Source organism: Oncorhynchus gorbuscha, linkage group LG24, assembly GCF_021184085.1.
Source record: "Oncorhynchus gorbuscha isolate QuinsamMale2020 ecotype Even-year linkage group LG24, OgorEven_v1.0, whole genome shotgun sequence".
Classification (NCBI taxonomy): domain Eukaryota; kingdom Metazoa; phylum Chordata; class Actinopteri; order Salmoniformes; family Salmonidae; genus Oncorhynchus; species Oncorhynchus gorbuscha.
In genome coordinates, this window is record NC_060196.1 from 36,371,390 (window position 1) to 36,388,017 (window position 16,628).

The 16,628-nt window shown below is 45.3% G+C and overlaps 1 protein-coding gene across 1 annotated transcript in view; it reads left to right on the forward strand.

Moving 5' to 3' along the window:
* Positions 1-15,963, forward strand: part of LOC124012233 (KH domain-containing, RNA-binding, signal transduction-associated protein 3-like) — a 177,451-nt gene extending 161,488 nt beyond the window's left edge. Inside the window, exon 7 of the mRNA XM_046325709.1 lies at positions 15,502-15,963. Within this exon, the coding sequence (XP_046181665.1) occupies positions 15,502-15,963 (462 nt within the window). The remainder of the gene's footprint in view (positions 1-15,501) is intronic.
* The last annotated feature ends 665 nt before the right edge of the window (positions 15,964-16,628 follow it).

Sequence of the window (16,628 nt, forward strand, 5' to 3'; positions counted from 1 at the left end):
CATGATACTGCTTAGTGTGAGTCCCCAATGACACCTTATGAGCCCTGAGAAAAAGTAGTGCACTATATATTGTATGCAATAAGGTCCAATTTCAGACTCAGACATAAGGGGACCACACCCATTAAAGTATTATTTCTCCAGATTTAAGGTTGATTTATTTTCATCGTTTTGGCTGGCTGCCAAATAAAGTGCTGGACCAGGGAAGAGCAGGGAACAGCTTGGATTGCCCCGTATACTCACAACAGAGTTGTGTTGAAGTAGCAGGAGAATCTATCTCACTTAGCTGTTCATAAGGTTTCCATTTTCAGTTTTCAGAGGACAAGCGAACAACAAATACTACTATTGAATGTGGTCCTGTGAATATCAGACCTTTGTTGCAGTCTGGTTATCACTGGTGTTTCTAGCAGTGGTGTAAAGTACTAAGTCCTACTTAAGTCGTTTTTTGTGATATCTGTACTTTACTATGTATATTTTGGACAACATTTACCTTACTACATTCCTAAGGAAAATAGCATTGACATCTTGCCTCCAGACAAACTAAACATCTTCTAATACAGTGCAACCAATGCGGCCAGCTGACAAGGACTGCGGGCTCTCCTTCTCCGTGGCTGACGTGAGTAAGACATTTAAACGTGTTAACCCTCGCCTCTCAAGGCATCCCTAGCCACATCCACAGAGCATGCGCAAACCAGCTGGCTGGTGTGTTTACGGACATATTCAATCTCTCCCAATACCAGTCTGCTGTCCCCACATGCTTCAAGATGGCCACCATTGTTCCTGTACCCAATAATGTCATGTTTGTCATTTATTATCATGTCTTGTCCCTGTGCTCCCCATGCTATTCGTTTCCCTCTGCTGGTCTTATTTGGTTCTTTCCCTCCTTCTATCCCTCTCTCTCCCCCTCCCTCTCTCACTCTCTCGCTCTCTCTTCTCTCTATCGTTCCGTTCCTGCTCCCAGCTGTTCCTATTCCCCTAATCATCATTTAGTCTTCCCACACCTGTTCCCGATCCTTTCCCCTGATTAGAGTCCCTATTTATTCCTTTGTGATCCGTTCCTGTCCCGTCGGTTCCTTGTATTGTATTCACCATGCTGTGATTGCGTTTCGCCCTGTCCTGTCGTGTTTTTGCTGTGATTGTGTATCGCCCTGTCCTGTCGTGTTTTTTTGCCTTCATCAGATGCTGCGTGTGAGTAGGTGTCTCTGTCGACTACGGCCTGCGCCTACCCGAAGCGACCTGCAGTCTGTGGCCGCTTCTCCAGTTATTTCCCCTCTACAAGTCTAGAGGATTTCTGTTATTCCGTTTTGGACTTAAATAAACTCTGTTTCTGTTAAGTCGCTTTTGGGTCCTCTTTCACCTGCATGACAGAAGGAACCGACCAAGGAATGGACCCAGCGACTTCAGACGCTCGTTACACTGCCGTCGAGATCCAAGGAGCCATGCTCGGCAGACACGAGCAGGAATTGTCCGCTGCTCGCCATGCCGTGGAGAACCTGGCCGCTCAGGTTTCCGACCTCTCTGGACAGTTCCAGAGTCTACGTCTCGTGCCACCTGTTACTTCCTGGCCTGCCGAGCCTCCAGAACCTAGGGTTAATAACCCACCTTGCTACTCCGGGCAGCCCACTGAGTGCCGCTCCTTTCTCACGCAGTGTGAGATTGTGTTCTCTCTCCAACCCAACACATACTCTAGAGAGAGAGCTCGGGTTGCTTACGTCATTTCACTCCTTACTGGCCGGGCTCGAGAATGGGGCACAGCTATCTGGGAGGCAAGGGCTGATTGCTCTAACAAATTCCAGAACTTTAAAGAGGAGATGATTCGGGTTTTTGACCGTTCAGTTTTTGGTGGGGAGGCTTCTAGGGCCCTGGCTTCCTTATGCCAAGGTGAACGGTCCATAACGGATTATTCCATTGAGTTTCGCACTCTTGCTGCCTCTAGTGAGTGGAACGAGCCGGCGCTGCTCGCTCGTTTTCTGGAGGGACTCCACGCAGTGGTTAAGGATGAGATTCTCTCCCGGGAGGTTCCTTCAGATGTGGACTCTTTGATTGCTCTCGCCATCCGCATAGAACGACGGGTAGATCTTCGTCACCGGGCTCGTGGAAGAGAGCTCGCATCAACGGTGTTTCCCTGCTCCGCATCGCAACCATCTCCCTCCTCTGGCTTTGAGACTGAGCCCATGCAGCTGGGAGGGATTCGCATCTCGAATAAGGAGAGGGAACGGAGGATCACCAACCGCCTGTGCCTCTATTGCGGAGTTGCTGGACATTTTGTTAATTCATGTCCAGTAAAAGCCAGAGCTCATCTGTAAGCGGAGGGCTACAGGTGAGCGCAACTACTCAAGTCTCTCCATCAAGGTCCTGTACTACTTTGTCGGTCCACCTACGCTGGACCGGTTCGGGTGCTACATGTAGTGCCTTGATAGACTCTGGGGCTGAGGGTTGTTTCATGGACGAAGCATGGGTTCGGAAACATGACATTCCTTTCAGAGAGTTAGATAAGCCTACGCCCATGTTCGCCTTAGATGGTAGTCATCTTCCCAGTATCAGATTTGAGACACTACCTTTAACCCTCACAGTATCTGGTAACCACAGTGAGACTATTTCTTTTTTGATTTTCCGTTCACCGTTTACACCTGTTGTTTTGGGTCATCCCTGGCTAGTATGTCATAATCCTTCTATTAATTGGTCTAGTAATTCTATCCTATCCTGGAACGTTTCTTGTCATGTGAAGTGTTTAATGTCTGCCATCCCTCCCGTTTCTTCTGTCCCTACTTCTCAGGAGGAACCTGGCGATTTGACAGGAGTGCCGGAGGAATATCATGATCTGCGCACGGTCTTCAGTCGGTCCCGAGCCAACTCCCTTCCTCCTCACCGGTCGTATGATTGTAGTATTGATCTCCTTCCGGGGACCACTCCTCCTCGAGGTAGACTATACTCTCTGTCGGCTCCCGAACGTAAGGCTCTCGAGGATTATTTGTCTGTGTCTCTTGACGCCGGTACCATAGTGCCTTCTTCTTCTCCGGCCGGGCGGGGTTCTTTTTGTTAAGAAGAAGGACGGTACTCTGCGCCCCTGCGTGGATTATCGAGGGCTGAATGACATAACGGTTAAGAATCGTTATCCGCTTCCCCTTATGTCATCAGCCTTCGAGATTCTGCAGGGAGCCAGGTGCTTTACTAAGTTGGACCTTCGTAACGCTTACCATCTCGTGCGCATCAGAGAGGGGGACGAGTGGAAAACGGCGTTTAACACTCCGTTAGGGCATTTTGAGTACCGGGTTCTGCCGTTCGGTCTCGCCAATGCGCCAGCTGTTTTTCAGGCATTAGTTAATGATGTTCTGAGAGACATGCTGAACATTTTTGTTTTTGTCTATCTTGACGATATCCTGATTTTTCTCCGTCACTCGAGATTCATGTTCAGCACGTTCGACGTGTTCTACAGCGCCTTTTAGAGAATTGTCTCTACGTAAAGGCTGAGAAGTGCTCTTTTCATGTCTCCTCCGTTACTTTTCTCGGTTCCGTTATTTCCGCTGAAGGCATTCAGATGGATTCCGCTAAGGTCCAAGCTGTCAGTGATTGGCCCGTTCCAAGGTCACGTGTCGAGTTGCAGCGCTTTTTAGGTTTCGCTAATTTCTATCGGCGTTTCATTCGTAATTTCGGTCAAGTTGCTGCCCTCTCACAGCTCTTACTTCTGTCAAGACGTGTTTTAAGTGGTCCGGTTCCGCCCAGGAGCTTTTGATCTTCTAAAAGAACGTTTTACGTCCGCTCCTATCCTCGTTACTCCTGACGTCACTAGACAATTCATTGTCGAGGTTGACGCTTCAGAGGTAGGCGTGGGAGCCATTCTATCCCAGCGCTTCCAGTCTGACGATAAGGTTCATCCTTGCGCTTATTTTCTCATCGCCTGTCGCCATCTGAGCGCAACTATGATGTGGGTAACCGTGAACTGCTCGCCATCCGCTTAGCCCTAGGCGAATGGCGACAGTGGTTGGAGGGGGCGACCGTTCCTTTTGTCGTTTGGACAGACCATAAGAACCTTGAGTACATCCGTTCTGCCAAACGACTTAATGCCCGTCAAGCTCGTTGGGCGTTGTTTTTCGCTCGTTTCGAGTTTGTGATTTCTTACCGTCCGGGTAGCAAGAACACCAAGCCTGATGCCTTATCCCGTCTGTTTAGTTCTTCTGTGGCTTCTACTGATCCCGAGGGGATTCTTCCTTATGGGCGTGTTGTCGGGTTAACAGTCTGGGGAATTGAAAGACAGGTTAAGCAAGCACTCACGCACACTGCGTCGCCGCGCGCTTGTCCTAGTAACCTCCTTTTCGTTCCTGTTTCCACTCGTCTGGCTGTTCTTCAGTGGGCTCACTCTGCCAAGTTAGCTGGTCATCCCGGTGTTCGAGGCACTCTTGCGTCTATTCGCCAGCGCTTTTGGTGGCCGACTCAGGAGCGTGACACGCGCCGTTTCGTGGCTGCTTGTTCGGACTGCGCGCAGACTAAGTCGGGTAACTCTCCTCCTGCCGGTCGTCTCAGACCGCTCCCCATTCCTTCTCGACCATGGTCTCACATTGCCTTAGACTTCATTACCGGTCTGCCTTTGTCTGCGGGGAAGACTGTGATTCTGACGGTTGTCGATAGGTTCTCTAAGGCGGCACATTTCATTCCCCTCGCTAAACTTCCTTCCGCTAAGGAGACGGCACAAATCATTATTGAGAATGTATTCAGAATTCATGGCCTCCCGTTAGACGCCGTTTCAGACAGAGGCCCGCAATTCACGTCACAGTTTTGGAGGGAGTTCTGTCGTTTGATTGGTGCGTCCGTCAGTCTCTCTTCCGGGTTTCATCCCCAGTCTAACGGTCAAGCAGAGAGGGCCAATCAGACGATTGGTCGCATACTACGCAGCCTTTCTTTCAGAAACCCTGCGTCTTGGGCAGAACAGCTCCCCTGGGCAGAATACGCTCACTGGTCGCTTCCTTCGTCTGCTACCGGGTTATCTCCGTTTCAGAGTAGTCTGGGTTACCAGCCTCCTCTGTTCTCATCCCAGCTTGCCGAGTCCAGCGTTCCCTCCGCTCAAGCGTTTGTCCAACGTTGTGAGCGCACCTGGAGGAGGGTGAGGTCTGCACTTTGCCGTTACAGGGCACAGACGGTGAGAGCCGCCAATAAACGCAGGATTAAGAGTCCAAGGTATTGTTGCGGCCAGAGAGTGTGGCTTTCCACTCGCAACCTTCCTCTTACGACAGCTTCTCGTAAGTTGACTCCGCGGTTCATTGGTCCGTTCCGTGTCTCCCAGGTCGTCAATCCTGTCGCTGTGCGACTGCTTCTTCCGCGACATCTTCGTCGCGTCCATCCTGTCTTCCATGTCTCCTGTGTTAAGCCCTTTCTTCGCACCCCCGTTCGTCTTCCCTCCCCCTCCCGTCCTTGTCGAGAGCGCACCTATTTACAAGGTACATAAGATCATGGACATGCGTTCTCGGGGACGGGGTCACCAATACCTAGTGGATTGGGAGGGTTACGGTCCTGAGGAGAGGAGTTGGGTTCCGTCTCGGGACGTGCTGGACCGTTCACTCATCGATGATTTCCTCCGTTGCCGCCAGGATCCTCCTCGAGTGCGCCAGGAGGCGCTCGGTGAGTGGGGGTACTGTCATGTTTGTCATTTATTATCATGTCTTGTCCCTGTGCTCCCCATGCTATTCGTTTCCCTCTGCTGGTCTTATTTGGTTCTTTCCCTCCTTCTATCCCTCTCTCTCCCCCTCCCTCTCTCACTCTCTCGCTCTCTCTTCTCTCTATCGTTCCGTTCCTGCTCCCAGCTGTTCCTATTCCCCTAATCATCATTTAGTCTTCCCACACCTGTTCCCGATCCTTTCCCCTGATTAGAGTCCCTATTTATTCCTTTGTGATCCGTTCCTGTCCCGTCGGTTCCTTGTATTGTATTCACCATGCTGTGATTGCGTTTCGCCCTGTCCTGTCGTGTTTTTGCTGTGATTGTGTATCGCCCTGTCCTGTCGTGTTTTTTTGCCTTCATCAGATGCTGCGTGTGAGTAGGTGTCTCTGTCGACTACGGCCTGCGCCTACCCGAAGCGACCTGCAGTCTGTGGCCGCTTCTCCAGTTATTTCCCCTCTACAAGTCTAGAGGATTTCTGTTATTCCGTTTTGGACTTAAATAAACTCTGTTTCTGTTAAGTCGCTTTTGGGTCCTCTTTCACCTGCATGACAAATAAGGCAAAGGTAACTGAACTAAATGGTAAGGCAAAGGTAACTGAACTATCTCAACCCCGCACTGTGCAATTGGTTTCTGGACTTCCTGACGGGCCGCCCACAGGTGGTGAAGGTAGGAAACAACATCTCCACTTCGCTGATCCTCAACACTGGGGCCCCACAAGGGTGCATGCTCAGCCCCTTCTGTACTCCCTGTTCACCCATGACTGCGTGGCCACGCTTCCAACTCAATCATCAAGTTTGCAGACGACACAACAGTAGTAGGATTGGTCCATGACAACGACAAGACAGCCTATATGGAGGAGGTGAGGGCACTCAGAGTGTGGTGTCAGGAAAACAACCTCACACGCAACATCAACAAAACAAAGAACATGATCAAGGATTTCAGCAGAGCGAGCAACCCCCCCCCATCCACATCGACGGGACGGCAGTAAACACGTTGGAAGGTTCCTTGGCGTACACATCACGGACAAACTGAAATGGTCCACCCACACAGACAGTGTGGTGAAGAAGGCGCAACAGCGCCTCTTCAACCTCAGGAGGCTGAAGAAATTTGGCTTGTCATCTGAATCCCTCACACTTTTACAGATGCACAATCGAGAGCATCCTGTCGGGCTGCATCACCCCCTGGCACGGCAATTGCACCGCCCACAACCGCAGGGCTCTCCAGAGGGTGGTGCGGTCTGCACAACGCATCACCGGGGGCAAACTATTTGCCCTCCAGGACACCTACAGCACCCGTTGTCACAGGAAGGCCAAAAATATCATAAAGGACAACAAACCACCCGAGCCACTGCCTGTTCACCCTGCTACCATCCAGAAGACGAGGTCAGTACAGGTGCATCAAAGCTGGGACTGAGAGACTGAAAAAGAGGTTCTACCTCAAGGCCATCAGACTGTTAAACAGCTGTCACTAACACAGAGAGGCTGCTGCCTATATACAGACTTGAAATCACTGGCCACTTTAATAAATGGATCACTAGTCACTTTAATAATGCCACTTTAATAATGTTTACATATCTTGCATTACTCCTCCCGTATGTATATACCATCTATTGCATTACTCATCCCGTATGTATGTACACCATCTAGTGCATCTTGCCTATGCCGCTCAGTCATTGCTCATCCATAATATTTATATCTATATATTCTTATTCCATTCCTTTACTTAGATTTGTGTGCATTAAGTAGTTGTGGAATTGTTAGATGTTGTTAGATATTACTGCACGGTCGGAACTAGAAGCACAAGCATTTTGCTCCACTCACAATAACATCTGGTAACCGTGTGTGTGACCAATACGATTTGATTTGATTTACTGCCTCTGATCTGGCGGACTCACTAAACACACATGCTTCTTTTGCAAATGATGTCTGAGTGTTGGAATGTGCCCCTGGTTATACGTGAAAATTAAAACAAGAAAAGGGTGCCGTCTGTTTTTTTTAATAGCAATTTGAAATTATTTATACTTTTACTTTTGATGCTTAAGTATACTTTAGCAATTACGTTTACTTTTGATACTTAAGTATATTTAAAAACAAATAATTGTTGACTTTTAGTCAAGTAGTATTTTACTGGGTGACTGTCACTTTTACTTGAGTTGGTTTCTATTAAGGTATCTTAATAGAATGACATGACAGTTACGTATGACAGTTAAGTACTTTTTCCACCACTGGTTCAGTGATTAGTTCATCTACTCTGCTATATTTATAGCACGTTTCTCTCTAAACATATCTAATAATCTCATCTCTCTCTGCTCTCTTTCTCTCTGCTCTCTCTCCCTCTCTCTCTCTCCATGTCAGAGAAACACATGGAAATACTCAACATTTAGAGCCCACCTACCTTGAAAGCAGGTTCTAGATGAAGTAATAAAAATACATGCTTTGTAATATCCAGTGCAAGTCAACATCTAGTGCAAGACACAAAATCTGAGCACGCACAACCTCTGCTGCCCTATGAAACAGACTCTCAGATGACAATCTATTCCCCATATAGTACACTTCTTTAGACCAGGGCTCATAGGGCTCTGATCAAAATTAGTGCGCTATGTAGGGAATAGGGTGTCATTTGGAACAGAGACTTAAGAATGACCTTTACCATTCAAGCTCACTATAATATCATACAGGAATAGAACCCAGGCATCTTTCTGCTTCTGTTTTCCCTCTTGATATTTCCACTCAATTAATCCTTAACACAGGACCCTGACAGGCTGAGAGGCTGAAGCTGTAATAGGAACCTGTATGTGGTTATTATAAATACCAGCCAACCTGTATCCTTCTTGAGGGTAAACACTTTTGACATTTGTCACCCATAGGCATGTGTCGCACATCACAACTTTACTGGAGAGGCATTTGTATGATTTTTGTTTTCAAAATGCGTTTTTTGGCTGAAATGCATTCTGGAACAGGTGGACTTTCATGTGCCTTAACTTTTGTGACGAGGGGGGCAGTATTTACATTTTGGGAAAAATACGTTCCTGTAGTAAACGGAATATTTTGTCAGGACAAGATGCTAGAATATGCATATAATTGACAGCTTAGGATAGAAAACACTCTAAAGTTTCCAAAACTGTAAAAAATATTGTCTGTGAGTATAACAGAACTGATGTTGCAGGTGATAGCCTGAGAAAAATCAAATCTGGAAGTGCCTCATGTTTTGAAAGCGTTGCGTTCCAATGCGTCCCTATTGAGCAGTGAATGGGCTATCAACCAGATTACTCTTTCTCCGTATTCCCGAAGGTGTCTACAGTATCGTGATGTAGTTTTACGCATTTATGATGAAGAATACCCGTAAGCGGCTACATTGCGCAAGTGGTCACCTGATGGCTCCCAGAGTGACTCTTGCGTAAAATACAGAGGTAGCCATTATTCCAATCGGTCCTACTGAAAAACGAATTGTCCCAACGGATATATTATCGAATAGATATTTGAAAAACACCTTGAGGATTGATTCTAAACAACGTTTGCCATGATTCTGTCGATATTATGGATCTAATTTGGAATATTCATCTGCGTTTTCGTGACTGCAATTTCCGGGCGATTTCTCAGCCAAACGTGAAGAACAAGCGGAGCTAATTCGCCTACAAAAATTATATTTTTGGAAAAAAGGAACATTTGCTATCTAACGGGGAGTCTCGTGAGTGAAAACATCCTAAGCTCATCAAAGGTAAACAATTTAATTTGATTGCTTTTCTGATTTCCGTGACCAAGTTACATGCTGCTAGCTGGACAAAATGCTATGCTAGGCTATCGATAAACTTACACAAATGCTTGTCTAGCTTTGGCTGTAAAAACATATTTTGAAAATCTGAGATGACAGGGTGATTAACAAAAGGCTAAGCTGTGTCTCAATATATTTCATTTGTGATTTTCATGAATAGGAATATTTATGTCCGTTGCGTTATGCTAATTAGTGTTATTCGATGATTACGCTCCCGCATTCGGGATGTGTAGTCACTAAAGGTTAATATCAAATGTGTATTTCATCTGTAAATATGGGTTAGGGTTATAGGGTTATAATTGCTAAATTATGAGCCTAGTTGGTTTAGCCAAGGAAAAACCCAGGAACCTTCCCGCTAGCCATGAGTGGCTAAGATGATGGATGGGTTGGACATGCCTAGAGATGTGTTCAGATTCATCTGCCATGTAGCATGCTTCTATCTATAACATGAGCTGCTCAGTATGTGTAGATAATCCTTGCTACCGTGGCTTTTTATAAAGATATAACTTTAGCCACAAAGAACTGCAAAAGTGCTGCTACTGCTCTCAACAAAATTGCTGCCCTGAATTTAGCAGGTGCTATCACCAAAGATCAGTGGGAAAAAGTTGTGACTACTTTCTGCACACGGTTAGTGTGAACCGGAGTGACTTGACACAAAGGGCCAAACATGCGTTCATCCATGTATACAAGAGTCGAGCTACATTTTCAAATAATATACATTTGTAATTTTGTCAGAAAGTATTTTTCTTTGCAAGTTAAAGCATACTGTTTGCTAGCTAGAGGACGTTAGCTTGCTGGCTCTCTAGCTAACGTTACATGTATGATCTGTGTAGTAATATTATTTGTAACTCAGAAAGCCATTGGCATTACTAGTTATATCCTAATGTTTTTAGCTACAGTTGAAGTCTGGAGTTTACATACACCTTAGCCAAATACACCCTGCATACCACTGCTGGCTTGCTTCTGAAACTAAGCAGGGTTCGTCCTCGTCAGTCCCTGAATGGGAGACCAGATGCTGCTGGAAGTGGTGTTGGAGGCCCAGTACAAGGCACTCTTTCCTCTGGTCTAAAAAAATATCCCAATGCCCCAGGGCAGTGATTGGGGACATTGTCCTGTGTAGGGTGCCATCTTTCGGATGGAACGTTAAACGGGTGTCCTGACTCTCTGAGGTCATTAAAGATCCCATGGCACTTATTGTGAGAGTAGGGGTGTTAACCCTGGTGTCCTGGCTAAATTTCCAATTTGACGCTCAAACTATCACGGTCACCTAATAATCCCCAGTTTACAATTGTCTCATTCATCCCCCTCCTCTCCCCTGTAACCATTCCCCAGGTCATTGCTGTAAATGAGAATGTGTTCTCAGTTAATTTACCTGGTAAAATAACGGATAAATAACATTTTAACTCAGGTTTTCACAATTCCTGACATTTAATCCTAGTAAAAATTCCCTGTTTTAGGATAGTTAGGATCACCACTTTATTTTAAGTGTGACATGTCAGAATAATAGTAGAGAGAATGATTTATTTCAGCTTTTATTTCTTTCATCACATTCCCAGTGGGTCAGAAGTTTGCATACACTCAATTAGTATTTGGTAGCATTGCCTTTAAAGTGTTTGACTTGGGTCAAACGTTTCGGGTAGCCTTCCACAAGCTTCCAACAATAAGTTGGGTGAATTTTGGCCCATTCCTCCTGACAGAGCTGGTGTAACTGAGGCAGGTTTGTAGGCCTCCTTGCCCGCACACGCTTTTTCTGTTCTGTCCACAGATTTTCTATAAGATTGAGATCAAGGCTTTGTGATGGCCACTGCAATGCCTTGACATTGTTGTGTATGCTTGGGGTCATTGTCCATTTTGAAGACACATTTGGAAGAGCCATGTCTTGAGATTTTGCCTCAATATATCCACATAATTTTCCTACCTCATGATGGCATCTATTTTGTGAAATGCACCAGTCCCCCCTGCAGCAAAGCACCACCCACAACATGATGCTGCCACCCCGTGCTTCACGGTTGGGATGGTGTTCTTCGGCTTGCAAGCTTCCCCCTTTTCCTCCAATCATAACTATGGTCATTATGGCCAAACAGTTCTATTTTTGTTTCATCAGACCAGAGGACATTCTCCAAAAAGTGCGATCTTTCCCCATGTGCAGTTGGAAACCGTAGTCTGGCATTTCTTAGGCAGTTTTGGAGCAGTGGTTTCTTCCTTGCTGAGCGGCCTCTCAGGTTATGTCGATATAGGACTCGTTTTACTGTGGATAATATAATTTTGTACCTGTTTCCTCCAGCATCCTCACGAGGTCCTTTGCTGTTGTTCTGTGATTGATTTGCACTTTTTGCACCGAAGTACATTCAACTCTAGGAGATAGAACGTGTCTCCTTCCTGAGCGGTATGACCGCTGTGTGGTCACATGGTGTTTATACTTGTGTACTATTGTTTGTACAGATGAACGTGGCACCTTCAGGTATTTGGAAATTGCTCCCAAGGATGTACTTGACTTGTGGAGGTCTCCAATACTTTTGCCTGAGTTCTTTTGATTTTCCCATGATGTCAAGCAAAGAGGCACTGAGTATGAAGGTAGGCCTTGAAATACATCCACAGGTACACCTCCAATTGACTCAAAAATGTCAATTAGCCTATCAGAAGCTTTTAAAGACATGACATAATTTTCTGAAATTTTCCAAGCAGTTTAATGGCACAGTCAACTTAGTGTATGTAAACTTCTGACCCACTGGAATTGTGATACAGTCTATTATAAGTGAAAAAAATCTGTCTATAAACAATTGTTGGAAAAATTACTTGTGTCATGTACAAAGTAGATGTCCTAACTGACTTGCCAAACTATAGTTTGTTAACAAGAAATGTGTGGTGTGGTTGAAAAACTAGTTTTAATGACTCTGACCTAAAGTGTAAGTAAACTTCCGACTTCAACTGTAGGTAACGTTGAACCCAGTTGGTTAGTTTTAGCTGACTTCAGATTCATGCTACAGCATTTCATGCACAGTGGCTAACTATGGCAATTTGTTTGCACTGTAGCGTTGCTAGCTACATGTCTAAACAAAAGGCTCCACTTCGCCAGATGATTACATGACACATCAAGTTAGCCAGGTGTGTCTGGGGGTGATTACAGCCATCTATTATATTTCATGAACATGTATACATGTCTAGACAATAGTGACTCATTGACTTAGTTAGATGTGGCTGGGGCTGGTTATAACATTTACTTCACATGACCCGTCAATTTAAACAAGTGTGAAAGCATCATCTAATAACTATGAAATATTTGTACAATATTTTTATCTGGACACATTTTAGTTTTGATATTTCTACTATGCAAGTAACCATTTCACTGTCCTGTTTTACACATTCTGTATCCTGTGCATGTGACAAATAAACGTAGATGTTATTTCATATAGTGTGTGTTTACCAGAGACGGTAATGTGAAGAACAACGTGACCTGCTCCGAAGATTAGGATATGGGCCAAGGACTAGATCAAGTGTATTTGTACTACTACTCTTTGCAACTACTTTCATGACTTTACTCTTGAAATCTTTGGTTGTTTACTACACTACCCTACTCTGTTTACCTCATGGCCTCACGTGTGAATCCTTAAAGAGATGGGTGGGGCTAAGGCTTAAGAGGGTGTGAACTATGCTGAATGGGTGTAGACAAAGAGCTTTCCAGTAGGTGTACCAAAACACATTCAAGGCCATTTTCACAAAAGTGGGGTTACACGTTTATCAACCTGCATAGCAGAATGACTTTCCCATTGTTCCTCAACTGCAGTGTACGATATACCATGTTGTAGCTCTGAGTCTGTACTTTTATCCAATGTAAAAATAAAAAAAACATTTAAAATGTTGCTCCATAAGACCAAATTGAGGTGATGGGTCACATTTACTGTTGACCGTCTCCCATCTATTGAGCTGGATGTTCTTTGACCTACAGAGAGGGATCAGTCCTGTTGTTCTGGTTGCATCATATAGCATGACGCTATAGCAAAACATAAAGCATTGCTTTTAACTGTCCTTGTCGTTAGAGTGAGCTTGTTGTTTCTAATATACTCTATTTCACCAATGCTGTCACAAGTCTAGCCTGTTCACTGTTGTAGCCTGATGAGCCTTTCTCTTATTTCAATGTGACACAACTGACATTTCCTTGCAGGCTCTAACAACTAAAACAATATTTATGACATGACGGTAAAAATGTCTTCTCAGTTAAGATGTTGCTGTAGTATGTAAAGTGTTGGTTCATCACCCTCATGAATGACTCCTATACCCTGTTTGTAAGTCTTTAATCATGAACTCCTCTCACAGAGTTTCTCTACCCATCTCATTCTGAATGCGACGAGACCACTGAGCTCTGAGCGTTGAGAGCATTATAATGCCGGTAGTTTAACCTGAACCTCAGCTTTGATTACAGAACAGACCGGCCTGGAATAAACCAGGTGCTACATGACAACAGCTTCCTGTGAATAAATGCATACTGATCATCAGCAAACATTGGCTTCTTTGGCCCTTATTATGCTAATACAGGATTGGATGTTGAGGGGTGTGTAGTGTGTAGTGCGTGCGTGTGTGTGTGTGTGTGTGTGTGTGTGTGTGTGTGTGTGTGTGTGTGTGTGTGTGTGTGTGTGTGTGTGTGTGTGTGTGTGTGTGTGTGTGTGTGTGTGTGTGTGTGTGTGTGTGTGTGTGTGTGTGTGTGTGTGTGTGTGTGTGTGTGTGTGTGTGTGTGTGTGTGTGTGTGTGTGTGTGTGTCGAAGGTCAGTGACTGGGCGGGTGGTTTGTTTGCAGGAGGATTTAGCTGCTGCCTGGCAGTCATACGCTGTTGATTAACAAACTAATGGACAACCAGACTGTGAGGTGAAGTAATTTCATACCAATCACTACTCATTACTTAATGAGAGATGATGATGCTGGTTCTCTCTCTTTCTCTTTCTCCCCCCCTCTCTCTCTCTCTCTCTCTCTCTCTCTCTCTCTCTCTCTCTCTCTCTCTCTCTCTCTCTCTCTCTCCCTCTCTTTCTCTCTCAATTCAATTTCAATTTAAGGGGATTTATTGGCATGGGAAACATGTTTACTTTGCCATAGCAAGTGAAATAGATAATAAACAAAAACGTGAACAGTAAACATTACACTCACAAAAGTTACAAAAGAATAACGACATTTCAAATGTCATATTATGTCTATATGCAGTTTTGTAATGATGTGCAAATAGTAAAAAAGGGAAAATAAATCAACATAAATATAGGTTGTATTTAGAATGGTGTTTGTTCTTCACTTGTTGCCCTTTTCTTGTGGCAAAAGGTCACAAATATAGCTGCTGTGATTGCACACTATGGTATTTCACCCAATAGATATGGGAGTTTATCCAAATTGGATTTGCTTTAAAATTATTTGTGGGTCTGTGTAATCTGAGAGAAATAAGTGTCTCTAATATGGTCAAACATTTGGCAGGAGGTTAGGAAATGCAGTTTCCATCTCATTTTGTGGGCAGTGTGCACATAGCCTGTCTTCTCTTGAGAGCCAGGTCTGCCTTTGGTGGGCTTTTCAAATAGCACGGCTATGCTCACTGAGTCTGTACATAGTCAAAGATTTCCTTAATTTTGGGTCAGTCATGGTCAGGTATTCTGCCACTGTGTAGTCTCTGTTTTGGGCCCAATAACGTTCCAGTTTGCTCTGTTTTTTGGTAAATTATTTCCAATGTGTCAAGTAATTATCTTTTTGTTTTCTCATGATTTGGTTGGGTCTAATTGTGTTGCTGTCCTTGGGGCCTGTTTGTGTTTGTGAATAGAGCCCCAGGACCAGCTTGCTTAGGAGGCTCTTCTCCAAGTTAATTTTCTCTGTAGGTGATGGCTTTGTTATGAAAGGTTTGGGAATCGCTTCCTTTTATGAGGATGTAGAATTTAACGGCTCTTTTCTGGATTTTGATCATTAGCGGATATCTACCTAATTCTGCTCTGCATGCAATATTTGGTGTTTTCCGTTGTACACTGTCACACCCTGACCTTAGAGATCCTTATTTATTCTCTATGTTTGGTTAGGTCAGGGTGTGACTCAAGTGGGAAAATCTTTGTTGTTTTGCCGAGTATGGTTTCCAATCAGAGACAGCTGTCTGCCACTTCCCACGCTGCGCTTTAGTCCACTCTTCCTTCCACCGACGAGAGCCGTTACAGAACACAGCACCAAAGAAGGACCAAGCAGGGTGGCTAGGAGGACGGGACATGGGAGGAAATCCTGGAGGGAGAAGGACCCTGGACACGGGCCGGGGAGGATCGCCGTCCAAGGGAGCAGATGGAGGCAGCGAGAGCGGAACGGTGACTATGCCAAGAGTTAGCTCAACGACGGAAGCACGAGAGGCAGCTCCCCCCCCCCCAAATGGGGGGGGAGGGCACACAGGGAGATTGGTGGAGGTAGGGTTTAGACCTAAGCCAACTCCCCGTGCTTACCGTGGGGAGCGTGTGTCCGGAGCCCACAGCGACGATCTACGGTCCGGAGGTCCCGGTGACAATCCCTGCACCGAAGGTGCCACTGTAGTGGGGGGAGCCTAAAGCAGAGCGGGGTCTGCGTCCCGCACCGGAGCCCCCACCGAGAGTAGATGCCCACCCGGACCCTCCCCTATAGGTTCAGGTTTGCGGCCAGAGTCCGCAACTTTGGGAGGGGGGGAAGGGGGTACTGTCACGCCCTGACCTTAGAGATCCTTATTTATTCTCTATGTTTGGTTAGGTCAGGATGTGACTCGGGTGGGAAAATCTATATTTTCTATTTCTTTGTTGTTTTGCCGAGTTGTTTTGCCGAGTGTGGTTCCCGATCAGAGGCTATCGTCTATCGTTGTCTCTGATTGGGGATCTGGTTGTGATTTTCCATTTGTGCCTGATGGAACTTTTTGCTTTCGTTTTTTTGGATTTGTTATTTTTGTTTGAGTGTTTCTTGAAAATAAATATAATGAACACTTTCCACGCTGCGCTTTGGTCCACTCTTCCTTCCACCGATGAGAGCCGTTACATACACAGAGGAGAGTTTTGAAGAATTTTGCATGCAGATTCTTAATTTGCTGTTTGTCTTATTTTGAGAATTCACAAACATAAAGAGCAAAGGGTTCCATAACTGATTAAAGTATTTTTTAGCCAGATCCTAATTGATATGTCGAATTGTATGTTCCTTTTGATGGCATAGAATGCCATACGTGCCTTGCCTATCAGATCGTTCACAGCTT